General features: G+C 40.6%; 1 protein-coding gene across 3 annotated transcripts; it reads right to left on the bottom strand.

Annotated features, from left to right (window-relative positions):
* Positions 1-4,834: 4,834 nt before the first annotated feature.
* On the bottom strand, positions 4,835-24,986 carry RRAGD (Ras related GTP binding D). 3 transcript variants are annotated; one of them, XM_088162060.1, is made up of 8 exons: positions 24,504-24,986; positions 17,739-18,034; positions 17,115-17,314; positions 16,028-16,142; positions 9,833-9,975; positions 7,914-8,062; positions 6,549-6,604; positions 4,835-6,005 (listed from the first exon to the last, which is right to left on the bottom strand). In XM_088162060.1, the coding sequence occupies exons 1-8, from the start codon at positions 24,649-24,651 to the stop codon at positions 6,000-6,002; spliced, it is 1,113 nt and encodes a 370-aa protein (XP_088018186.1). In that variant the 5' UTR covers positions 24,652-24,986; the 3' UTR covers positions 4,835-5,999. The 3 variants fall into 3 exon arrangements, with proteins under 3 accessions (XP_088018186.1, XP_014733288.1, XP_088018187.1); XM_014877802.2 differs by lacking the exon at positions 6,549-6,604; XM_088162061.1 differs by lacking the exons at positions 6,549-6,604; positions 24,504-24,986 and adding an exon at positions 20,609-21,083.
* Positions 24,987-27,027: the final 2,041 nt, after the last annotated feature.

Below are 27,027 nucleotides of genomic sequence, written 5' to 3'. Positions count from 1 at the left end.
ACAGTCCAAAGAAGCTGAAGCAGCTGCAAAAGGAGTATTGAAAGAGAAGCAATTTGTGGATCAGACCATTTGGTTCACCAGAGGACAATTCAGTCATGGAAAAGGGCATTGCAGAGAAACAGAGTATGGTTCCATTTCTCAGTACAGGTTTTGGAGACAAAGATGGTCCCAGGACCTTATGATCTGGCACTACTGGATTTCCCAGAAGGCACACCTGTTCTCTCTGTATACTGCTTTGCAAAAGGAGTTGAAACAGGTTACATTTCCCACATCTCAGATAGCTCTCATTATCAAAGTAGCCTCAAATCCAGATGTAGATGTGCATAAGCAAAAGGAGAATTCAATCCACAGTTGGCTTAACCTCAGAACAAGTTGGAGTTGAATGATACCACTGCACTGGATGGTGGGGCTTCTAGAAATAACGGAACTGCTGCTGAAAGGTTTTCAGTTTATTGCTGGGGCATTTATTACTCCATCCAGTTAGGCAGTTTTATCAGCAGCATTAAGAGGAGCTCCAGCTGCAGAAGAGAGCTTGCAGCACTAGTTTTGAAGGAGTCTGAAAGCCCTCCTGGCTCCCAAACTGTTGGATGATTGTTTTATCTGGATAACTAAAAGCTGAGGAAGGACTAGGGCAGTATTTATCAAGAAAGAATGCACTAGGTATGAGACTTGGAGATTGTGTGGGAAGGAGTAAGGAGGTAGCACACTTTTGAGGACCAAGAATTTGCAGTGATGCATGGATTGAACTGGCTGAGTGGGCACCTACCTGACACATAAACACCTAAATGCAAACACGAGTTCATCTGGCTCAGAAACTTGCAGTACTGATGAGTTAAGACTATAGCATTCCCTGATGCTAGCAAATTCAAGGAATTGACACACCACAGCTTACACCCATTTTCACTGACAAGCTGAGGTTCCTCTTGGATGTAGTCAAGCTGTTTGCTCTCCCTATGCTGCTCTCCTGCTGTAGAATTCTTTTTGATTTCCAGTGTGAATGTGTTGATATGGTTTATACTTGCACTGACACTAAGCTTCAGTTCAGCACAGTTCAGAATGGCTTTTAGTTTGCACTGAATGGAGATAAACACACAAAGGGTAAATCATGCTATAATAGGAAAGGTAGCTTTGATACTGTCCTGTTGCTCCCTGTCAACTACTTGGACTTTTGAGGACCATGTGGTAAAACAGACCTCAGCCACACTACCTCCCTGTGGCTGACCCTGTTGTGATAAGCCCATTATCTTTCCTTGGTCTACATTTTCATGGAACCACAGAATCAATTCAGTTGGAAAAGACCTCTGCAATCAAGTCCTTTGACTAAACACCACCAGGTCAATTAGACAACGGCATTAAGAGCTATTCCTTAAATACCTCCAGGGATGATGACTCCATTACCTCCCTGGGCAGCCCATTCCAGTGTTTAATCACTCTATCTGTGAAGAAATTCCTCCAAATATCCAACCTGAACATTTTGTGTAAGGCAGCTTGAATACACTGAAATGTTCTGGCATACACGCTGTACCTTTGGCCACTCTGTACTTTTTTTTATTGCCTCTCATGTTTGCACTCATCCATATGTCTAATCCCAACACTTCCCAATTTAGGCTAGTGTATATTAGTTTTTTCTTGTTTTTATTTTTGGTTTGTTTTTTTTAAAGAAAGGACATCAATGGGTTTTTTTTCTCTTTTTCTTCTGCTATTTAGCAATTCTGAAATAAATAATTCCTCTCACTTGTAGCAGCTCCAGGTATTCTGGGAAATATTCAGTAGAGTATCTTCTCATGAAAATCTTTTACCTTACAAAAATGTGTTAGTTTAGTCCAAGAGACATTGTGATAGGCTGCTGCACTAGGAGTATTTGTCCTGGACATATTTATATATTTTTTTAAATTTTAAACTACATTCAGGACATGATTAAGACATGTTTAAAATCTGTGAACATAAACTGTAACTTCAATATGAATACATATTTTATGGCATGCATACAAACCAGGATTACATAAATATGTTGAGTCTTTTTAGGGATGTTAATAGCATGTAATGGATTTTTACAATTTAAATGTTTTTGTACTTCTTTCAGTAGGTTTTAGCTCAAGACCTAGCCTGTGGCTCAATGCCTACATGCCAAAGGGAATAGGCTGGCAAGTACCAAGGAGACTGGGTATCAGACCTGGGTACAGTGAAATGTGAAATTCAGATAGCAAACTGGGAAAGGTAACACAGAAGATACCAGGGAGAAAACAAATTAAAAGCAGCAATCTGGTAGTGTCATTTTAAAATGTAGCTATTTGAAGATATGTGAATGAGCTAATATGCAAATATTAATGCAGTGAGAAATCAAGTGGGATGTCAACCATATGCCACCATATAAGAGGAGCCCAAAAGAACTTGCCAACCAAGCTTATTTCTCATTTTCCCCACAGCTGAAATGGGAGAATTTGATGTGTTTATCTGTAATTGAGTAAATTCACATGCAGCTATTGATAAACATTTAGAATCTGAGTAAGGAATTTTGGTGTTAATGTATCTGTCCATCGAACAGGACAAAGCTGCAGCACAAAAATCATGACATGATGTCCTTTATATCATTCAGTACAAAAACAGGAAAACCTCAGTGTTCAATTTAAGAGAAAAATATTCTACAATGACTACTGCAAATGACAGCACGGTAAATATGTCATTAAAGAAAACTGTTGCTACTGTGTACAATGACAGGGGTTATTTTCTTAAATTCCTCCACTTAATCTGATGATGCATATAAAAATGGAGGGAATTCATAGGTTAACATCTCTTTTAAAAATTGCTGCAGTACTTTCACAGAATGAATTCCTGTAGTATCAAGCCATCAGGAGTGCAATTTCACATGCAAGAAAACCACAGAATTTTTGCAAAAAAATCTTTTTAAAAAAACCCCCCACCTGTTCTATCATAAAACATGAGATCTCAAATGATCCACTTGAATTATGCTTTATGAGGGTAGTTTGCTCCGTCAATTACACTTCCATGCTAATGTGCAGCATATTGGTAATCACCAGATTTAGAAATATATTCCAGCACTGTAACATTTTAAACAGCCATTCCAGTGCCTGCTCAAAGGTGCATTTGAACTCTTCAGAGAACCCTTCACACACTCTGAGCTGCTGCCTTTACTTACAGGGATTTCCTCAACTATAGTAAGTTCTTGGAACCAGTATTTTATAGTTATCTATCTCCTGACTTTAAAATGTCTACAGGATACCGAATTGGTTTGGGTTTATTGTAAACCAGTGTGTTAAAAATACATGGCTTGTTCATTAATGGTCCCTACCATTTTTAGTCAACTTCAATGATAAATAAGACATGGAGACTCGTGGATCGGGTACTTTAGAAATACTAGACTATTTGGAAAGTAATTACTTCTTCCACAATTTCTGATTTTAGAAAAGGTGTATCAACACTGCCTTAAGTGACTCTTGTAGCACATAGGGTATTTAATTTCTTTGAAATAAAACTAGAATCTCATTAAAATTTAGAAGAATTTTTTTAAAGTAAAAGCAAGTTTTAAAATATGTTCTTAAAAAGAACCTTGCATGTCTCACTCAGTGTTCAGTCACTTCAGCTAGAACATTAGAAAATGATTACTCAAAAGTGAAATGAGTCATCACGTAACCTGAAAATACCAAAGTTAAACACTAAAACTAATTAATTTTTAACGTTCTTTCAATTTTATATTTGAAACTTAAGTAATCTGATGAAAATTATACTTACTCTGATAATACCCAATTGGAAGTTTTATGTTGGCTAAAGTCACCTTCACTAAATTATGACAGCTAGTCTGTTCTAAATTCTAGAGGGGACTACAAGAGGTAACTTCACTATCTTAAACAAGTTGATGGTGTCTAATAGAAGGACGTGCATGGCTACATAGAACTCAGGCCAAATATATGGAAGCTACATTTAGTTATGACTCATACCATAGCCACTATGATGAGATAATTTACACAAAAAAATATCTGGCCCAGCCTGGTAAGGGTTCTTAGTCCCACATAGCCACCTACACCTGGTGGGCTGAAGGGAGAACAGAGATTGTGACCCAATGGGGAATCTCAACAAAATGAAAGACAAACATATGGCCAGAAATTACAGCAGTCCTTCAATGAAAGTCCTGTGGACTGGAACGCTGCCAAAAGATGTTTCTTACCTATCACTGTTTTGGTGAACTCTGAAAACAGCTTAGCACTACTTTAACTGAGGGGCTAGTCAGAAGAATCGTCCTCAACTAAGATGATGGATGGTGGCACTACCAAAAAGCATCTGAACTCTGTGGCTTTTAAACACTCTGATTTGACTACAGCTACTGTCACTGTTCTTCACATCAGCACCAGGATCAGTGGTTTTCACTATTATTTCTTACCTTCCTGAGCCCCTAGAACTGCATTAATATCACACAACTCTTGACAGAGCTATTGGTTCTATCTTCCTGCTCGCCTCCAGAGCTATTTTGTCTAGGGGCAGATTGGCTGTGAATAAGGTACATTTCCCCTTACCTGTTTCTGGTGTACAGCAAGCTGCCTCCCATTCTGATCAAGTTCTTCTCACTCCCAAAAGCTGCCAACAAAACCATTGGACTGTGCATGCAATCGGTAAAAATTAAGAGTTTCCCTTCCATCTAAAAATTATAATTCTGTATCACTAATTAAACAAAAACACTGGATACAGAACATGGAAAGTAAGTGATACTTCTTTTTAGGTTTGAGAGTGCTCTGCTGTCTTGGCTGATCTTGTGGTAAATCTGCCCATGCTCAGTATTAAAATAAAAAGTAGTGATGTACGCTGATTATTACAGCAGGTATATTGTCCAGTCCTCATTTTAATGGTCTCGTCTTGATTTCAATCACAGATGTACCCCTGTTAGAGGGAATCAGAACCCAGTGCTCACACCTTTATGACTTATCAGTACATCAGAATGCCAGGGTGGAAATACAAACAGATTCTTCATTGCACCAACTGTACATGTACAGGCTCTCAACACAAACTTAGCAATGTAAATCCAGCCATACAGATACAACATACTCCTCTGAAGCCTTATAAAAATACCAGTGCAACATAGAGCCATTTTACAAAACAATCATCTTTATAGAAAGGTATTTTAGTGGTATATGCTGAGGTAAATAATAAAACCAGACCCAAGAGAGGGCATGACCAGTGTTAAGGAGAACTCCGGATGAAATTTGGCCAAAAGCCTGTTTTATAAAAGCTAATATTTACTTACCAGTTATGATCCCTGGTAAGGTGCTTATTGCTGTAATACTTCAATATTATTTTTCAGTTTACAAATTGAAAAATATATGAAATTAGATTTGTATGAATGTTAGGTATTAGCTGTCACAAATTTAAAAAGGCATTGTACCAAGTTTTCTTAATTGTTTACTAACCAATTTGATTGTAGCAGGTAAATAAACTACAGCATACATTTTACCTGACACCATGCATCAAAATCACCATAAAAACTAAGTTTATCAAAGTCCAAGTCCACAAGAAAAACATGAAAAAGTGCAAATTATGTACCCAGTATTTCTGTCACAGCTGTTTTTTCTTAATATGGCATGAAAAAGGTTTACAGCATATATTAAGAAAATTCTTACAAGTGCTCACCTCAATGTTTATATATACAACATTTTGCTCAAAGTGCTCACTATATGAAAAAAACTGATTGGATAAAAATATTTAAACAGTGCTTTCTGAACGTTCAGGGAAAATTCATATAATACATCAGTCCCATTTGTTTTCCTCTTCACTCAGTGCAATGAGATGCAGAAGTCACGTCAACTTCATGAAAACTTTGCTTGCCACATTGCCAGAAAACCTCAGTTACAATGGCATTCTTGGTGTCCCATTGGGAGTGGGTCTTTTATTTTTTTGCAGGTGGCTTTGATGTTTTCGAGATCTTACTACTTTCATTCTTACTTCAAATACTTCTTGTATGGCTTTTCGAAAACAATGGAAATTGTAGTCTATTAATCCTACAGAGACAGAAGTGTTTTACATATTAATAAAGACATTCACATAAATAAGGTAATGAAACCATTGCTTATATTCTGTGTTTAGTGAAATACCACACTGTCTGTCTGGAGATCATATTCAATGAACTGTCCAGGAATTTTTTCTGTGCTAAGCAAAAGCGTATTTGATAAATACAAATAATTCAGCAAGCATTACAACTTGATACTGTGTCTGCTATTAAATATACTTTTAAGTTTTAAGAGAAAACAAGTAGAAGTTATTGGCAGATAACAGATCCTTAATTTAATAAAGTGCTTTGAAGAAATGCTAAGTATACTAGAAGAAATACTAAATCTTTCATAAAATATGGTGTAATTTTGGAAATCTGCTTTACAGAATAACGATAAAAATAAGTAGCATAAAAAATGTTCATTTTCTGACAATACATAAACTTTGAAATGGATACTTGATAGCACTATTAGCAAATCTCAGCCAGCTATATTTCATCTTACACTGTAATTAAAAAGTAACACAATAGACATGCTATTAGATGAGATACTTACATAATAGGCAGATAACATTACCATGTCAGTGGGCTGAATGTGATCCCACAGAAAAGCTGTAAAGCCATATTGGTAGTCAATTGGAAGACTTACTGAGTGCTACAATTCTGTAATACCACAATACAATTTTATAATTTTGGTACTGAGCTCATGACCTCTTTCAATGTTAATGCCATAAGCTTTCTTAACTCAAATACTGCAGCATTTTCCACTTAAATTTTCCTAACAGGAGATACATATTTCTAAGTGGTTTATATCCACCATGTTACACTTTGGTTTTTTTTTCCCAGGAACTTTTTCCATCTCCCTACAGTTCAGACAAAATATTACTTGGAATTCATAAGGCACAAAAAGCTCATCTCCATTATAATACCAGAATTGTATTGCAGAAGAGTGCAGGGTACCAAGTGTCCCAACTATGCAGACACAACAACCTCACACAGTTATGGACAAACCTTAATGGATGTTTATTTAACATGGTGTCCTTCTGAAACAGTGCTGTTAGTAAATATGCAGAAGTAATACTTCTTATTCTTTCAACAGAAAGTGACTGCATTCAACATTCATATACAATAAATGTGGTAGGGGTATGGAAGAGACACTTGACCAGTTTAAGTTCTATCAAAGGCTCAACAGGCTGTCAAAAAGCCCAGTAGGCATGGTACAAGTGCTGCATTCACAAACACACCAACACTGACTGGTGAAATTACTATCACAAGATGGGGCACACAAGCCTAGATGACAGCTTGCTCTTCTGCTGCTGAGTTTTGGTCTCGGAGCATGTCACAAAGACCAACAACTCAGTGAACATCGTGCCGTTGAGCAGAGAGGTCATGAACTAAGGGTTCAGTATTGACTTGGACCAGGAAAGATAACAAAGAAATTTTATGCACTTTAACTGCAAAATATTAAAGCACTCCTAAACAGGACTAGGTCCTAAATATGCAATTTTTCAAAAGGCTCCTTTCAGATATAAGAAAAGCAAGAACATTCTATCAGTCGAAAATTTTCCCTTGGTTTTGGCAGGCAAGCTGATCCAGATGTGTATGTACGTGACAACACGTACAAATCAGTGTTAGTCAAGATAAACTAACACAGTCTACAGTTGCAGGTGGAAGCTTTACTGCATTGGATGTAAACTTTGAAATGCTTTCATAGCAGAAAGTTGTCAAATACATTAGGATTTCATCCCATCTTAATGTTTGCACAAGTACTTTCATCCCTTTAAAAATGTTATGTAAGATTTATCAAGCTGTACTTACCTCAATATTTATCATACAGTTAGAAACTGTTATCAGCTACTAACAACCTGAGTTAATCATTAACTCACTAATATAAGGGAAGATTAAGAAAAGGGGAAAATACCTTTTCTCTCAAAGCTTTCTTCTCTGACAAAACAAACAAGAGCGAGGAATTTTGTCACCTCTTTTAAATAAAGGACAGTTGTATTATTCAGTTTTATGATTGCCATTGATTCTTTGTCATAGGGAGTTCCAGTGCCATCATCTTTAAGCCTAAAGAGCAATATTCAAACAAACGAACAAGAAAAGACACCAGATTAGCTAACAAAAGTACTGCTGTGTTTGTTAGCTCACCAAAGAATCTCAAACTTTATGAAATCTTCATTTTAATCTTTCAGGGAGACTCTTCTTCAAACTACACACTATGTAAACTAAGAAGACAAAGTGATTAAACTTTTTATCCCATCCCACAACAAGTCTTAGATCTGGGGCTAGAAATCAGATTGTTTCATTGCCAAGTGCCTGAACTGGAACCTTATTTTTTCCTCTGTAAGTTACCATGCATTTACCACAAGGCTGCTTTTCTTTTAATCAGTGCTTTATATTATGACTTATCATAAACATGTGAAACAGTAGGCCTGTACTTATAACTCCAAACCCCAGTAACCTTGCTTGAGCGGGAGCAGCTGACTGATAGTTTAAGACGTCATGAGACTTTCCTCATGCAATGTTGGCTTTTGCAACATATTATGAGAAGAGATTCCTCATTCACAGATGCTGTGTGATGATGATCACTGTATAATGTTTTTGTACATTGTAACGTTGTAATTTTATCCTCATTCCTGAATGCACACACAGATATTGTTAAATGGATAGTTATCACCAACCTCCCAGAACAATTAGTCTCCACTATGTTAAAGTGGCAAGTTCCATAAATGCTCCAGGAACACAAGACAAGAAATTATTGTAATGTTGTGTCTTCAGTCTGTAGCTAAAAAATGGCAAGCAGATCTCTGGTGATAAATGCTAAATGGCTACACAACCACAGTGTCAGAATGATATTTTGTAAATAAAGAGCCCCACAAGTGGTGTTGTACAGATGATTATTAAATGCACACTCTTTTGAACTACACAGCAGAATCTTTCTCTACAAAAATCAGCATCCTTTATTTTATACCTCTGTAAAACAAGCTCTTACACAGTAACTGAAGTGATGACTCCAAAATCTGAAACGCACAGTAGAATATACAAACTTCACAGATTTTAGGTTAAGTATTCAACAGTTTATTGTTCCAGTACTTACTGCACATCTGTACCAAGACTCTCCCTTGCGTCTTCTCTAAGAGTGCAAGAAGTCTGTCAGTGGGTACAAATGCAAAGCTACCCCAGTCTACCACTCTCTAAGCATGCTGTGCATTGGCCTCCAAGTGTAAACACCTTCATGCACTAATTCTTAAATGTGTCCCTGCCTTCCCCAGGAATGGCTGGCATTACATTTGGCCAAGGGCCAAGCCACTGAACTCATAACTTGCAAGGATATGTACATGCCAGCCCAGGAGATTTCCACTTGCTAATGTACAAGAAGAGGAAACTGAAAAAACCAAAGAAAGGTCATGTAGGAAATAGGGGACAAACAGAGAACTGAAGTGAAACAACTCTCTGAAGCTATTAGAGGCCACTGGCTACTAAATAAAACTAAATATGGCCTCACTTCTTTTTAAAACAGGAGGCATCCTTCTGTTGATTTCATCCCTAGGGAACAAAGACATGATGTTTCCCTTTATTTTAGGTTGGCTTCTTCCCACTTCTTCCTCCAAATAAAGTTATTAGCATAGAAAGAGGAAGATGCTCACAAAAGAGACTGAACAGGGAGCAATGCTTGTTGCTGGGAAGGATCAGTCCCTGAGAAGCCAGCTGTTTCCTCCTCCCCTGTCCTAGCAAATTACCCATTCTCACTATTGTTTATACCCACATCACTCTAATTTTGAGGCTATTCAGATTCTCAGTACACAGCTTTATGGAAAACATTCACAATTTACTTACCCATATATACAAGAAATGTCAATCACAACATCTATCATATCACAGCAGAGCTCGTAAGTTTGCATATCCACTGGAGTGCTGTCTGTTGCAATATAGATCTTACTGACTACATCAAATAAAAATGCTTTTTCAATCCCAGAATTCTATTCAAGAGAAGAAAAAAAGAAAAATAAAGTGGAATCCATGTTTTCAAATTAACCCCAGGCTTTTCTATTCCCTTACTTGCCTGTTACACAAAAAGGGCTAGGCCAGAAAATATAAATTGCAATCAAGCTCATTTTGAAAGAACTGTACATAGAGCACTGTTGTATTTGTAGCAAACCATACTGCTCACAAACCCTCCAACAGTTTATGCCTATGAGCACACCTAATGCCAAGTGACACTCCCAAACTTCTCCACCTGGAGAGATTACATTTCTTTTCAGTAGAAAATGAGGGAGGGCAAGGGTGGAGCAGAAGTTCAAGCTTTTGGTGTTGTAGCAACAGACATGAAAGAAAGCTGTAATCTCAAGTTATTCTAGCTGGGCATATGAGAAGATAGAAACAAAGGAAAGAAAACGCTGATGGACAAAGAAGACAGTATTGTTCAGGAACTGATTTTGGTCTGTCTGGTCTGATTTTTCTGTCTGGTTCTGTAGAACATCGTTTAGGATCACATGAGAAAAACCAGTGTTCTGATGGTGCCTTCAGGTCTCATGTAGCACTGGTAGTTAAAGCCATATTTAAAATGCTAAGGCTTGCTAAAGTGATGACAGCTATGTTCCTGTCATCCTGCCAAGCTGATTAAGACGCTCTCCATACTGGAGATGGATCGTATTCACAGCTCTGAGAAGCTAGCCAGGAATGCTAGCTCTTACTCTTTGTGTAGATAAGGTAAACTGCCATAAGCCTCTGCTTCCTGGAAAAAAAGTGCACTGCTCAACTGAAAACAGTAGCCTTGCTGGCTGATGTCAAGGGATTACACCTGCACAGCTGTTCCAGCATAAAAAAGGGCAATTTCCCAGTATTGCTAAAGTTCAATCTATCAGCATCCACCTATATGGGAAGACAAGCAACTTTCTCCATCCAACTGAATTGTCTCCATATATGGGATTCCCATTTTAACATGGTTTGGGACTGTAGTTCTGTAACCACCAAAAACCACACTGAAAATCCCTAACAAGTTTTAATAGTTTTAGCTTCATTTGTACAGTTACAGAACTTTTCCATTTTTCCTTTCTTCTTTTCTAAGTCAACTATTTAACATATAGTTAAGTAACTAAAGTGACTATCTGCTTATCATATTTCCAGAAATAGGCAGAAAAATTTCCAACACTAGATATGCTATTGAACAATGGCCATCACTATTTTTGGCATTTTCTTCATTCTTCCATCACTGCACACAGAGCTTAGTAATAACAGAGTATAGAAGTGAATTTCTTGCATTTTATAGTAGAAAAGACTGAGTGGCATATTTCAGTAAGTCAATAATAAAAAAATATCCAAAACAAAGTATACACTGTGGATACCTTAGGTAGATGGGCTGAAGCACAGGATGTACAAGGAGAGTCTCAGAGAAATGGCTTTGTTCATCCTGAAGAAGACTCATTGCTATCTACAAATACCTAATGTAAGGGTTCTGAGAAGTCAGAGCTAGAGCCAAACTCTTCTCAGAGCTACAATGTTGAAGGACAGAATCCAAAAGGCACAGGCTGGAAATCCAGCTTGATAAAAGAAAAGAAAAATTAACATAACAGTGGTGAAGAACTGGGAGCATGTGGACCTGAGAGTTTGCAGAGTTTCTATCCTTCCAAATGCACAAAGCTGAACTGAAACCAGTCATAACCAGCTTGCTGTAACTGGCCTGACTCTGAGCAGCACCTGACCTCTGAAGGGCCCTTTCAGCCTACAAGGTTCTATGTGTCTGTGTTCTTTGAGCACAAAGAACAAAAATGTATGCATAATTATGCTGGTTGTTCTGGCCACATATGGGAGTTCTGTAATTTTACTTTTTAAATTGTAATTCTGACAGCACCTCACACAGTTCAACAGATGCTGTCAAGTAAGATTAATTACAAGACTCTCTTGAAATATCATGTAAGTACATAGCTGTAACTCATTGCCAAAATTGTACTTGAAAATACAAGTAATACAAGTAATTTCAGACAGAAGAAGCTTGAGCCCTGCAGTGTCAGTCATGAGAAGTCAATTACAAAGTTTTGTATTACAGAGACATTGCAACAATTTCAGCTGTACAGGTAAAATGCACTTTAAATTATTAAGATGCCAGTGACAATATAGTAACATTTAACAATGAGAAGTGATTCTTTCATCTCAGAGCTCCAGGTGCTGCAGCCTGCCCGTACTTGCAGCGAGAGTTCAGAAAGTTTTCTCAACGTTTGCCACAAAAGTCGTGAGACATTTGCCATGCCTGCAGTTACACCTGCTGGTTAAGGGCAGAAATTGGTCTCTTAACTTCAATTATGCTTGTTTTCAATTGCAACTGATCCACTGTGGTAGGACCTGCTGAGAAACTGCGCAAATTTGGTTTTTTATAACTTTTTATGGTGACAGAAACCTCTGTGAAACTGTAGCATGGACTGCCAGGAGTAATAACCACTAAATTTACCCACATGCCTTCAAATATTTCATTTGCAGGGTTTTTTGTACAACTGTAACCAAAGAATCAAAGGATTTCCCAGAATTTTTGTGTGGAAGCTACTCAATACCCCACCCCCCACCTGCTGCCCCTAGTCTGCAAAAAAACCCAAACAGAAATTGTAGAAACAATAATAAGTCATAAAAAACCAGGAAAAAGTACTCTTCGAAGAGACATTACATCATTGATGCTTAGGGAAAATAACAATAAGAAATCAACTGTTTCTGTTATTAGAGCTGGTGGGTTCCTTATGAATGAAAGGCTGTCATTGATTAAATGAGAACAGGGTCTGAATAAGCACCAGTTCTCTCTGACACAACCCTACAGTCTGCAGAGAACATGCAACATGTGCTAAAAGCACTCTGAATCAATGTAAGAATATTCCATGGTTAGTCTGAACCAAGAGAGTCATTGTGAAAAATACGCAATGAATATATGAGATTTTATTTTGGATAGGTAAAACCATGAGGTACTTAAAATTCAAACCATGTTTCTTAACTACATGGGATGTGATGATGTAGAAGACAGTTTCTATTCCTTAAAGAGAATGGCTTCAGTAAAAGTAGTAGTATTCCTCCAATTCCTAGGATAGGTAAGCAGGCCTGTCTTTTTCTGTCTTTAATGTATGAAAGTAAGCTAGAATTTGGTCCTAGAAAGCGACTCTCAAAAGAACTTAAGAGGATATTGCCAGTAATATCCAGTTAGTAATGAATTTTGGACAATTATTTAAACAGGTCTTACATCACACAGCAAATTCCATGAATTAATCTTAAACACTACATTTGAATTTAAATTATTACAAAACATAAATCATTAAATTATCAAAACTGTATATTATTTTATTTTACTTGTAATAATTGTTTAATACATACTTTTTAACATCCCTTAAAACAACCCTTAAATAAAAATTCATTTTCCCATGTCAGACAACTTGATTGGTTGATAAGGCCACAGTAATTAAGAAACAGGCATCCTTCTATATGAAGCTGGTAAGGGTGTTAGTCAGGTAAGAGCAACATGTATTTTGAGTGCCAGTTATTTAACGACTTACAAGCAGTTACATTAAAAAATGCAGAAGCAATATTATCACACTGATGGTTCCTCAAACATGGTCACACACTGTGGCATTATAAACTTGGGCAAAAGCCTGCTGTGAACTTAACAGTGATCGCAAACCTATTTTTGTAATCATCAGCTTTTTGTGTTGGAAGTCACTGTGGCATAAATGAAAGCACTTCCTCATGAATGCTGCTGCAAAATCAAAAGTAGAACACGAATACACCCACCCCCTGATATCCAACACATTGGCTTCCTGAGGTAAGGCGTGACCAAAATCCATGTCAAAATTTGTTGTTCCTAAGTTGCCAAGGTAAAGAGGCATCCCCTAACTAATTGCATGAGGGAGAATGATGTTTAATCTTCCTTGTGGTTGCCAACAGTCATTCTGAGTCTCTCTGTCTACAGACAGAAGATACTTGTAAAAACAGCAAGCATGCTGAGGACGTGATGCAGCTACACATGGTCCTAGGTCACTAAGAAACTGGAGCAAAGAAACAGTCCGAGACTCTTTCCTGTACTGAACAGGGGAAATAGCACACCTCCCTCACTTTTCTGGACTTCCCATTTATTTGAACTACTTGTCCTTTCTTACAAACTATACCTGATATTCTAGGTATGATCGGAGCTGGGGGTTCCAGACACACGAGCAACTGGCATCAGTCATTCAGGAAGCTGCCTGTGCTCAGTTCATGTGGAGATTCCATACAAACCCTTCACCAACTCCAAACAGTGAGGAGACTCCATACAGAGATCTGATTCACAATGAGTGACTGGAGTGACTCTGGCACAAGGAAGACTATTATTCAGCCAGCTTTCTCTGTAAGACTGTGTGCCAAAACCACTATCTAATTGCTCTAGAATTGTTGTCATCATTTCTTCATTACCTTTCTGTTGTGGAGTTTTGAGACTACATGAAAATTAACTGGTATACAGTTCAGCTGTTTTGGAAGAAAGAAATCTTTGTAGCAAACTATTCATTATGAAATTGTATAAATATGCTGTTTAATAGTAAGAGAATAAGTTTTGGAATGACCTTCCTTGTGGTCACTGCACTAAAAAGAGATAGAAAGGACAGCAACACACACGGATGCCTTTAGGGAAAAAAGGCCAACTTTATTGTACGGACAGCCCGTATTTAAAGCATGTTATGTGGAGCTAGGACAGGACAGTAGCTCATTGGAGAATTGGGAAAAACATCCTTGGGACAGTACCTCAGGATGTATCCCACGGGAAAGACACCAGGTGTTAATCTTTATTATGAATTCCACTCTGTTTTTCACCATGTTATCACCTTGGGGGACTTCCTCCCTAACTGAAGCTATAGTCAGCTTATCAGCCTGGGAATGGACCTGAGAGTCAGGAGAAATTCAGGCCTGAAAAAGAATTTCCAAGCTGTAATTCCCTAGCTCTCTAATGTGTGTGTCCACACTTCCTCTATTCCTAGCTCTCCCTTTCACATCCAGCTTTTATCTCTCTCCATTTTCACACTGAGAAACCGTGAAGTCTAATTTTATCTTACAGGCTGTTGAACGATATGAAATAATTTCTTATGTCAAAATCACAAAAAGACACAACAAAGTATCTTGCTTGGAAATTGAAGTTTCAGAAATTAGTGCCAGATGCCAAGCACAAAATTAGAATACTGTAAGAAAGGGTGCAGTTTTTGGAGCCACTATGACCTGATTTAATGACCTCTAAAACAGAGAGTTTCCCCTTTTTACAATCTACTCACTATGCTCCCCTTCACTCACTGCCCCATGTTTCCATTTCTTACCTTTTGTCAGAACAAGAGCATGTAGGATTCCGCCATCACCTGCTTTTAACTAAATTAAACAATGCATAAGTGCATGGTATAGTAACCCCATAAGGGAACAGGGAGTGCCAGAACCAGTAAGAAGGAATGGAAGGGATCAGACATACAGGATGAGTGGAGCAAGCAATCTCTTCCACAGTGGTAACAAACCACTAGATATACAAAACTCCCTAACTGGCCTTCAGAGTAACTACAGAAGTAGTAAAAGCTGTGGTGGACTCTACATCTAAAAATTTCACTACATAAGATTTTCTTAAGCTCAGTAAGCCTCCGATACAAAGTAAAATTAATTCTGGGAAGCACTACAGACAGCTCCCCATATAAGGTCAGACTAGATTATGTTCCTTTAAATATTTATTCATACAAGTTTTAAGTGCAACTTAAACAAATACATGCAGCACAGACTTTTGCAACATTCAGACGGATGTTACAAGCAGAAAAGCGATGGCTGCTAACCCACTTTATGTGACTCAGGAAATACTATGAGTAGCTCAGCACCTCATCAAAGCTATTTAATAGACATGGAGGTGAGGCCAAGCTGCATGGAGGTGCATTTCAACTAAGTTCTGATAATTTCTCTGAGAGTTCACATTGCTCATGATCTCTAAGAAGGCAGTGAACAGCGTATCTGAACATGCATGTTGGACACAGCAGATCTACGACAAAGGATATAGTAAGTACTTACTGAAATAAAGATGTTAAGCAGGTTTTCCAGTGTTGGGAGCTGTGGAATCAGTTTCTGTACCACTTTGCTAAATGCTTCAAATATAGAATGATCATATATGCTTGTCAGATAAAAGCTGGAAAAAAACGTCACCACATTTTCCTTTTAGCCACATACTGTGAACATGATGTACCTTTCACAATATGAGTGAGATAAAATATTGTCAGACAGTAAGTACCTACACTAATGCAATTAGTGATCAAAAGTCATGATATGATTGAAGCACAGGACTTCATCTCTATGCTAAAAAAGTCCCCAACCTAGACATTGAAACCTAGAATTTGATGTAAAACTTTTTAATGCAACTCCCATGCTGCTATTCTTACAAAAATATTTATAGAATTTCAGGAGAGGAGTATTACTGAATATATCTGTTGTGATCTACTTTTTGAAAGTTGTGAACCCACTTATCAGTGTATTGATGCAGTTGAGTAGTTAAGAGCTCTAAAGAGCTGGCATGTTCAGGGAGCAGGCCTCTCTTTTTAATATATTTTTACTTGGCTTTAAAGTGCTAAGAAAGCTTTGACAACTTGATGTCCTCTGGTTCCCAGTCTCCAAATCCACTACTTGTCACTATTTGCAACAGTAACCCATTTTACCAGAAGACACAAGGCAAAGATACAGCACAGGTCTTCCCAAGCGGCTGCAAGCAGGCTGCAGCAGGGAAGATGAGTCACTGGGAGGGGACCGTGTGGCAGAGTTTTCAAAGAAGGCAAAAGTGATGTAGTGGCATATACACTCCACTGCCTGGAACTCTACTGGTTGTTGTCACTGTCCAAGTCAACTTATTTCAAGACAGCAACTGCAGCAAAAACTGATAGGATTCTGGCATGTTTATCATCTATTACTAAGCAGCTCTCCATCTTTCTTTTCAAGACAGCAATCAGAAATAGGATACTTTGGCTCAGGTCAAATGCAGTATCTCTGATTATCCCTTTCCTTCATATAGCTAAAGCATGTTGCTTTCTACTTCAAGACGACAGAAAATGGTACCTTGTCAAATAAGCTGCTCTCCTCTTAGCATTCTCTGCACAGCAACTTTTCTCACCTGAGGTGAATCTTCTCCAGTCCAGCATCTGCAAGGTCATCATTTGCCCTCTGGTGAATATCCCTCTGAGTTTCAATCTTGTGATCATCAGATAAACCATCCACTTTATGGATAAAGATTTCAAAGTTGATATCTGGATTCACTTTATAGGCTCTGGTCACAGTAAGATGCAGCCGAGCTAATGCTTCCATGTAATCATCCTAATAAAGGGAAAAGAAGAGCTGCAAGTTAGGAAAGTATTTAAAAATATATATATAGTAAATGTTATGATACTTATTTTTATGATACTTATTTGGTACTACAGCTCAACAACTACTTGATTTTTTTAATGTTTTATAAGTAGAAGCCTGACCCTACATCCAGCATGTGCACCAATCTCATGCTGTCAGCACTCAGGAATCTGAGCAAGAACCCTGAGATGTTAGAACAAATTAGTTAACTTCCGAACACACTGCAGAGAGAGATTAAAAATAGCCAAACAGCTCTTCAAGTTTTAATGACTTCTTTTAATGTGTTTGTGATGTAGATTATTTATTTGCTTTGAAAAAAACTGTGCTTTCCAACCCATTTGTCTTATTGCTGAAGGAAGAAAAGAAAAACGTAGCTTAAAGCCCCTTTTTTTACCTGAGAATCAATAACAAATATCAGTGCTCCAGTGCCTCTGAAAATCATCTCATAATCAAACGTAGGGTCAAAGAAGTCAATTTGCCCAGGAAAATCCCATATCTGAAAGTTGACAAAGGAGCTGTTGGAAACGTCCTCTCTGCAGATCTTGTTTGTGCTCTCCAAGAAGAGAGTCTCATTCGGCGACATTTTGTGAAAGACAACTTTCTGAATGGAAGACTTTCCACTTCTTCTCAATCCCATGAGCAGGATTCTTGGCTTAACTTCAGTACTGAAGGGATCATTGAAATCCAAAACTGAATAAAATCACACAAGAAGAAAAGGAATATACTATGGCAATATAATTAGTAACTGCCAGATAACATGCATTTGATATTTATTTTAATGAAATTTTTGTATGAATTTATGCAAATGTTACCAGTGTTTAAGCTTAGAGAGCAGTGCTTCAGGCATTTTGACTTGAATTGTTTGCCCCTTAGGGCATGCTATCAGAAAATCTACTTCTCATCTCCAAGACAGAGACTGAAGAAGGCTTGACTGCTCTGTTTGTATGAGAAAAATCTGTTATCACACATAGACATCTTAAAATACCTAATTTACTCTAATTAACACTATGCCATATATATGCTTCTTTAAAAGAGTATCATCTGATAACAAATACCCTTTTCAGCAGATAGCTACATCACACTGCTGGAAGAACAGAGTAAGACTGTGTTATGTACCTCTGCATGATCTTTCTACCTGAGGGCTTCCTTTCTCTAAAATCAACCAACCAATAAATTAATAAATAAATGGAATCACACATGCAAGGAGCTACAAGAAGAGTTCAACTCAGCAGGCACACAATGCTTCTGTGTTGGAACTTACAGTACTGAGCTCATGAGGAGTCCTTTTCTAAGGTGCTTAGGATTTCACCTGCTGCTCAGTAATTTATGTTATGATCTGTAAAGGTTTGTTATCCAGTAAATAAGATCACAGCGTATCATCTGCCTATTTGCAAAACAAAGGCCTGGGAACACAGGAGTTTCATTGTGTTACCTACCCCAGTTTGAAACTGGCACCACTTTTTCTGGTGCTGATGCAGTTATATCAGCATCAAGTAGTTCCAACAGTAAACTATGCTGTTATATCTGTAAGGACATGAATGTAGAGCTGTGTATTCCTGTAGGCATACCAACTCTAGCTTCAGGTATCTCTAATCAAAACACCTAAGGCAGTCTAAATTGCTGCGTTTAGTTGCCTAAAACTTTGAAATGTCCTTTGGTGCTGAGGTGAAATGGCACTGCCCTTATATGTAAAAAGCTTTGAAAGACCTCTGTGAGTCTGCAGTGTCAAACACAAGCAGTGCAAAAAATTGAGTTGTCAGTGCTAAATCCACAGAGTACAACTCAGAGTACACAGAGGTCAGGTTTAAAATACTGATCATACAACAGGCTAAACATACTATCCAGTGAGGTTTGGTAGACCTTCTCCCAACCACTGCACTACAGATCATTCAGATTATACTTCATAGCACAACATAATTGCATTTCTTTTTCTTTTTTTCTGCCGGAATAAGTTTTGAATTGCAGAAAACTGGCATACATTTATTCACATGCATCATTCTTGAATATACCCTGCATACATTAAGTGGTCAGCTTTACTCCCAAAATATGAAAATCCAAAACAAGAAACCTCAGCAACAACTTCAACCTGCCAAAATTTTTTATCAGCCAAAAAAGATGGAAAGCTTAGAGGAATCCTTTGCCTAGGAGCATGTTTTGCACCAAGGGGTGGTGACTACATCTGGTGTCTTCCTGTGTGCCTGAAGCCTCACTCATAGCTTTCAGAAACACAGGAGCAGGATATGTCTGCCAGGAGGGTACAGAACCTTGTCCAGGTCTGTTTGTGCCTCCCAAATTTGAAGGACAGAGAAGTACGGCTTCTCAAGCTGAAAGTGTTGAAGCGTTATCATAAAACATCTCCTGGCACCATCTACTGGCTTGTGAGAGGTTGTGCCTCTCAGTGCAGGTCCGTGTCACCAGTGACTAACACAAGTTTTCAACTCATTATCGGAGGGATCCTGTCCTGTCCCTTTCAAATACAATTCAAAGGCCTTGACAAGTATTACCACTTTCTGTGGTCTTGTCAATTATCACATATGAACACTGCCAGGCAGGAGGAGCGAACAGGGGGGGAAATGCTTTCAGTCAGAACAGGGATAGGTAACTCTGCAAGAATCTAATCCTATAATCTAATCTAATCTAACCCACCAACGGCCACTTCTGCTGATCTACACATGACAAATTTAGGAAGTAAGAAACTGAGGTCAATATTCTTCTCTTCTCATCAACTTGAGCAGTGGTAGTACCTCCTGTGGCTGGGCGAAACATGTGCCTACAACACTTCACACCTCCAAAAGCATCTGCTCTAGGATGATGTAATGATATTTTATGTTTTGGGGGTACAGTTTTGTAAATAAATCAAACCAAATATGCAAGATTTAATGGTGTATTCTCCATCTCACTCTGTTTTTTTGGCCATCAGAAGAGAAAATAATTTCTTCAAAGCTTTATAAAGACTTTATAAAAGCATATAAAGTACAGTCTTTAAGCTGAGGCTTTATTGCATGCTTCAAAAAAATAAAAAGCCTCCTATTTGCTCTGTATGCAACTGAACGTACAAAGTCTCATCAACCATGGAATTGTACTTTGTGTCCCCTTCCTCTTCCCACCACAATAACACCAACTTCCTCCTGTATGTCTTATGACATCTCCAAATAATAGATATGACATGCTGTGGCTGGTCTGGAGCTCAGCACATTTCAGTTGGCTACACTATGTACACCCGTCTGCCAGCTGCTGCCACAGTGAACACACAAAGCTGCTCACCTGTCCCTCTGAGGACACTTCATTTAGCTTTCTCCTCTCTTCTGAATGCCAGTGGGAACTTAATAACCTTTGAGACGTCTTTTGTTCAGATTTTGTTCAAGATGGACAGCAGTTTCCAGGATTCTGACCATTGATGAGACAACCAGAGGACAGGATATCTACCTCCTCTTTGAGGAACAAGCTAAAACCCCACATATATCTGAAGCAATATTTTAAATAACTTGGAGTTTTTACGTCGTGATATTAAAATATTCCAGTTAGATTTTTACTGATTGTAATGCTTAATAGCAGGAAATTGCTTTCTATTAAAGTCATGCTAAAAAAAATACAGTTGCAACTGCAAACAGAATTAGCTAGCGATGAGAAGAATGAAGACCAGCTCTTCTGCTAGTAAGACTGTTACTTAGCTTTTGAAATCCTGCCAGTTCAAAGACAGGGAAATGTAAGAGTATCATCCAAACCTGATGAGATAGCAAGGCTTCTACAGCACTTCCCTCTCAGAGAGTTAAGAGATTACCTTATATGTAAAGGAATTGGACGATGCATTGCCGGCCCACATTCCTTTGCAGGAGTACATGACAACTCCTTTTTTAATTTGCCACAGAAATGCCAGTAGATGTATCATTGCAACTTACCAGACTAGGTTACTGAGTGAGATCATAATATGCCCAAGAGAAACACTAAACTCTTCTCTATTCTATAACGGGAAAAATAATTTTCCCTATTGTGAGATGCAACACATTTCCTGCTTTGTTCACTTTTGCAAAGAGTAAATGTTGCAAAATGCCAGTCTCTAATGCATCTCAACAGCCCTTCATATTTCAGCTTTTCTAAGCAGCCATAAAGAACAGAAGCCATGCTGGTTAGAGGCCATTCCTTCGAAGTATTCAGAAATTTAATTCAACAAACCTAAAAGCACTTTTCCCCAGAGAAGCACTCAATTCCTTACAAAACTGCTGTTAACTGCAGTTGTGTCCTTGCTTATGGAGTGCGTTTTGCATGCATTGCAACATGCAGAAGAGCACAGCTCCGAGGAGTTGAGAACTGCACGTAGCAGTCCCGACCTGTCTCACCAGTACACAATGAATACTTTAGTATCTCCTTTATGCTATTAGATATATTGAGATAACTAAAACAGTTTTTGAAGCCCATCCTGAATTCCAGATCAATTGCAATTAATTGTCAAAGCAGGTGACTATCCATGCTTTGCAGGCATATGGGATGGGGATGCCACATTCTCTACATCCCACCAGCTTTCAAACATCCAAATAAAACATCACAGCTCATCTGTTCAAGTAGCATAAAGCCAAAAGGAATTATTTTTCTCATGTTACCATTTGCACAGTAACAAGCCTCTGAGCCTAGTTTTGAATTAATACATCTAATAATGATTTTTTCCCCACTAATACAGTTATATTAAGTTCTAACCATTTTTGTACAAAGGAAGGTAGCAGTCCCAAACTTTCTACTCTTACCTTCAAACCCATTAATCTTGTAAGCATTTCCAGTACTGCTGTGACTGTGGTATTTGCAGCACTTTGGATTGCTGTCAAGACAATGTCCTTACAAAACATATACAATGAACATCTTCAACGCTAACAGATGGCCTGAGACTAAAGAGTTAACAGAAAAGGCCTGTATGCAATGAAGAAGGCTGTTCAGCTACTGTGGGCTCATAAACATTGCAGAAATGCCTGGTGGAAGGAAATTCTTGTGGCTACAGAAAAGACTCAGAACCAGAAGACCTGGTTCCACGCTGCCACAAATGCAGCACTCCGCAGTGGTATGTCTTAAAGCCACTTCCTTGGACACTCTGCAGAGGGCTTTCCTGCTTCTAAACACTTCTTAATTGCATCTATAAAAAAATGACTAGGCTTTATGTAAATTTAAGTGTTTTAAGGTCTTGGAATATGACCCTAAGTGTAAACTAAGGACAAGAGCCATGGTTTCAGCAGGGAAGCTGGAGATACAAACCCCGTATAGGGTGAGGGATGACCAATATGAAGTTTTGTAATCTTCCACATGCTTACAAGAAGAAATTACGCTTTTACTTTTAAGCCTGGCTTTTCTCTTCACTGTAAACAGCCATGCATTGAAGTCGTTCTTCTCATACTGCCCGTTTTTCATCCTTTCTTTGTAGAAAAGTGGAGGCTGTGACACTGAATTTTGGACTACTTGTTGTACAGAGCCAGGAAGAAAGGAGGAAAAAAAAGGGGAAAGCCCCTTGCCCTGCAATCCAGTTTTACACAAAACACAGAACTGAATCCCAACCCCCTCCATTTCAGATGTTGTATGCCTCTATGCCTCTTTTTCCAGAGAATTCAAAATAAAACAGAAAACCAGGGAATCTGGACAGTTAAAATGGATTTTGTTTTAATCGTGTGTAAAATAGTCCCTGCATGGACTGTCTTCTCTTGCTATTGAGGATGTAAAGGTTCTTTTCTGTTAAGTACAATATTCTGGTGTTACTGTAAAGAAGCAATTGGAATTCTTAGCAGTCTAACAAGTTCCTATTCAAAAATATCCAAATGAATTTGTCTGAAGACAGTATATGGGTTACTTCTCTATGGAAAATACTAAGTGTAGCACTAAAGAAACACATTAAAATTTATTCTCTGCATCAAAATGAAGGCAATTCTTTAGCAGGTTCATGTAAGACTTCATTTAATCTCAGTTATATAGCTCCTACAGTCTAACATTCCTACAGCTTTTAACCATGAAGGCTTATACTCAAAGCACTGATCTTCCTCCACTCCCCAAAATTACATTACTCAATGCAGCACCTCCCATGGCAGCCTGGAGGACTGGGCCTTTAAGGAAACGGGTTCCGCACGCCAGTATCTAAGTAGACTTAAAACATGTGGTCTTTTATTATGCTCTTATAAAAAAGCACTTCTTTTTTTATCCTGCGATACTGAGAGTTCTCCAAGCTCCTTTGTGAAATATGTCTCAGAAGAATGAATTCAGGCTCTGAATGAACGCAACAGGCTCTGAGCTGGCATTTCCTTTTTCTACTGAATGAGACTGCTTTTCCTGGTAAGCCCGTCCTTCTCAGCATCACCATCCATACTGACACGGACAAGCAGTGAGTAAGGCGGCTCCTCACAGGCACAGACAGACGGACATTTAGCAGAACCTGCCACTGTGGGACTGACACTCGCAGCTGCGGAGCAGCCCCGGACACAGAGCTGCGTGTGGCCGCTGCCTTTTATAGCGTGACACCCAACCCCCCCACCGCCTTGGCACACTCGGGTCACATCATCAAGCTGTGGTCTCTAATAACTAATAACTCTCACCCCAGACACGAAGAATAAGAAATTAGACACACACACATTTTGCCTGCACTCCCTTTGCCTCCTCCTTCTTTCTCAACGCTTCCTGCTACCTGTCAGCCCTTGCCCTGCTCCTTCCTCAGAGCTCGCTTCACCCTCTGACCCACCGAGCACCCAGTCCCTGTCCCGGCCCTTCCCATGGCCACCTCCGCAGCATCCTCGCTCCGCACGGCCTCTCGGCGCCCAACCCTGTCCCTAGTAGGGCCTGCCCTCCCTCTGGACGCCTTGTCTTCCCGCACCGCTGTCCCTGGCTCCCCTCGTGCTCCAAACCCCGCGGGGAGCCTCGTCTCCTCCCTGACCCACATCCACGGGCCGCCAAACCTCACCTCCTGGCGGCGGCCCTGTGCCCCCGCCACCGTCCCGGCCTCACCCCGGCCCCCGCCCCGCCTCACTCCACACCCGCACTCGCTGCCCGCCGCTACCCCGCGTCCCCCTCCGAGCCCGGCGCTGCCCTTCGGCTCTCCAGGAGCAGCCCCAGCCTCCGCCCCCGCAGCCCCGCGGCCGCCGCCACGCCGCTCCCCGCCGCCCCCGGTGCCGCTGCGGCCGCCGCGAGCGGCACTCACACGCCTCATCGCCGCCGCTCTCCGCGTCGCCGTCCGAGAAGGACTCGGCCCCGTCGGCATAGCCCGCCAAGCCCACGATCTCCTCCTCTTCTTCCTCCTCCTCGTCCCCTTCTTCCTCCTCCGGCAGCTTCCTCGGCACCTGGCTCATGCCGGCCGCGCTCCTCGCGGGGCTCCGCGGCCCCTCTGCGTGCGGCGGGCTCGGGGCGCGGGGGGCGCAGGTCCCGCGCTGGCGCCGCGCCCGCCGCCGCTCCCCTCCTTCCCCCCGCACGGCGCTGGCGGAGCGCGGCGCAGCTGCCGGCGGGGCGGGCGGGGAGGCGGCGTGACCCGCGTCACCTGACGCGCCCGGTCACGGGCCGCCAAGGCCTCCGCGCTCGCCCGGGCCCGTCCCCAAGCCGGGCCGCGCCGTTGGCACCTCAGCGCCGGCGGGCATAGCCGGGCGCTGCGGGCTCACCGGCGGGTCCGGGGCCCGCCGCCGCTCGCCCCGGCCCTGCTGTCCCGAGAGACACCCGTGGGAGCGGTGCACACGCGAGGCGCTGCCCCTGGCGTGCGGAGCGCCGCGGTGGGCGAGCGGAGTGGCCAGGTGTGCCCGGCAGCGGCACCGAGATGGCACCTGGCGTTTCTATTACAAGCATCCCTGCTCAGAATCCTTACAGTCACAGCGTCAAATAGGTTGGAAAAGACCTCTGGTATCATCGAGTCCAACCTATGACTGAACACCAGCATGTCAACTACACCATGGCACTAAGTGTCACGTCCAGTCTTTCCTTAAACACCTCCAGGGACAGTGACTCCACCATCTACCTGGGCAGCACATTATGAATCTAATCACTCTCTCTTCACAGAGAAATTCTGCTCTGTGAAGAATTTCTGCCTAATGCAGAACCTAAATTTCCCCTGAGGCAGCTTAAGATTATGTCCTCTCCTCCTGTCACTGGTTGCCTGGGAGAAGAAAATGACCCCTCTCTGGTTACAGCCTCCTTTCAGTCAGTTTGAAGAGAGTGGTAAGGTCTTCCCCGAGCCTCCTCTTGGTCACGTCCTGCAACCTCACCCTGCACAAACCCCAAAGACAAACTTGGGACTCTCCTGCGTCATCCCTACACACTTCCAGCATGTGAGAGACTCTTGGACATGGGCAGGACCAGTGCGTGCCTGGTGCTGCTCAGCTCGCCCATCTGCCAAGCCCACTCCAGTCCCAAGTGTGCCGTAGGCACTGCCTGCTGCCTGCCCCGTACTTCCATGCCGACTGTCATCACGTGGGCAAGCCCAAAATGTTAAGTCAGGCACTGATGGTGGGAGGTAATGTATTTGCAGTATGGGTTAGAGATATTATTTTAGAAATAATAACTTGATTAATAGGGAACACTAAAGAGAGACATGGTAGTGAAATCTCCAAAGAAGTTGAGATTTTGATGCCCCTGACCGACCAAGGGGCACTCATCTCCCTGACACTGCTTCCTCCAGGCCTGCTGTACAAAGACAGACCTCCTGCCTCTCACCGGGGCCTCTTCTCAGGAGTTTCCAGTGCTGCTGTTTTTATCTTGTACCAGTCTAAGCTCCAGAGTGTGTGTGTTTGCCCCTGGCTGTCATCCCATGCTTCCCACTGTGGTGACTGGCAGCTGAATTCCTGATTCTCCAACACCAATTTTTCCTCTGTTTCTCTCTTTCTACTTCTTCCTGTCCCATTCTCCTTCTTTGCACTCAGTATATTGATTAGAATACTGTTTGGAGTCTCCACACTTTTCCTGCAGCTGATTATTTTTCCCATCTCTGTGCTGCATGACAATCTTCTTATCATCAGGCCTTCCAGGTTGCACCAACCCACTGGAGATAACGGAGGTTATCTGTTCAGAGGTGGGAGAAATCCCCTTTGCCTATTAATATACAAATTTATTGAAAGGCCTGCCTTTATTCTCAACTTATCAACCTGCTTGGAAGTTTTGCTTGAACAGATTAACGATGTACTAAAAGATTATGGGAAACCTTTCAAAGTAAAATCCTGTAAAAGGAATTAGGACTTAGGTTTGGAGCAGGATTTTTTTACCAGTCATGTTTTCAGCATTGTGTCTTGGGACAGCCCTGACAGGCATTAGCCTGCTGAAAACTGATGGAAGGAGGAAGAGAGTTTCCAAGTGTGTAATGGAGGACCATCGGTCTCACACACCAGCTGATCACCTATGTACACAAAGGGCTGTTAGGTTTCAAGGCCAGCTTTGGATAGTGGGTCTTACCCAGAAATGTCTGTATGAGGTTTCTTCTGTACAAAGAGCTATGAAACATGACCAGTGAGAGAGAGAATGATTTGGATATGTTAAAATACCAAATTGGGGTGTAGAAACTAAAAAAAGAGGACTGGTTGTAGTGCAGCTCTTCCCACAACCTTCCCACAACTGACATCAGTGATCTCCTACCTGACCACAGCTTCAGGTTCAAAGCCACATAGACTCCAGGCCCATTGCCAGATAGGTTTTTAGAGTAGGGCTGAAGCATTTCTGCCAATCTCTTCACAATATACTCTCTCGTCGAC

Source organism: Sturnus vulgaris, chromosome 3 (genome assembly GCF_052056855.1).
Source record: "Sturnus vulgaris isolate bStuVul1 chromosome 3, bStuVul1.hap1, whole genome shotgun sequence".
NCBI classification, from domain to species: Eukaryota; Metazoa; Chordata; class Aves; order Passeriformes; family Sturnidae; genus Sturnus; species Sturnus vulgaris.
Note: the sequence above shows the minus strand (reverse complement) of the source record. Positions and strands in the feature narration are given on the sequence as shown.

What these genes read in the sequence shown, in the direction of transcription:
- RRAGD (XM_014877802.2), bottom strand. Translation starts at nt 24,651, where the DNA reads ATGAGCCAGGTGCCGAGGAAGCTGCCGGAGGAGGAAGAAGGGGACGAG. An exon ending in TGCTTAACATCTTTATTTCA is followed by an intron (nt 9,976 to 16,027) that starts GTAAGTACTTAC and finishes TCTCTTGAATAG; the next exon opens with AATTCTGGGATTGAAAAAGC. An exon ending in GACATTTCTTGTATATATGG is followed by an intron (nt 8,063 to 9,832) that starts GTAAGTAAATTG and finishes ATTGCTCTTTAG; the next exon opens with GCTTAAAGATGATGGCACTG.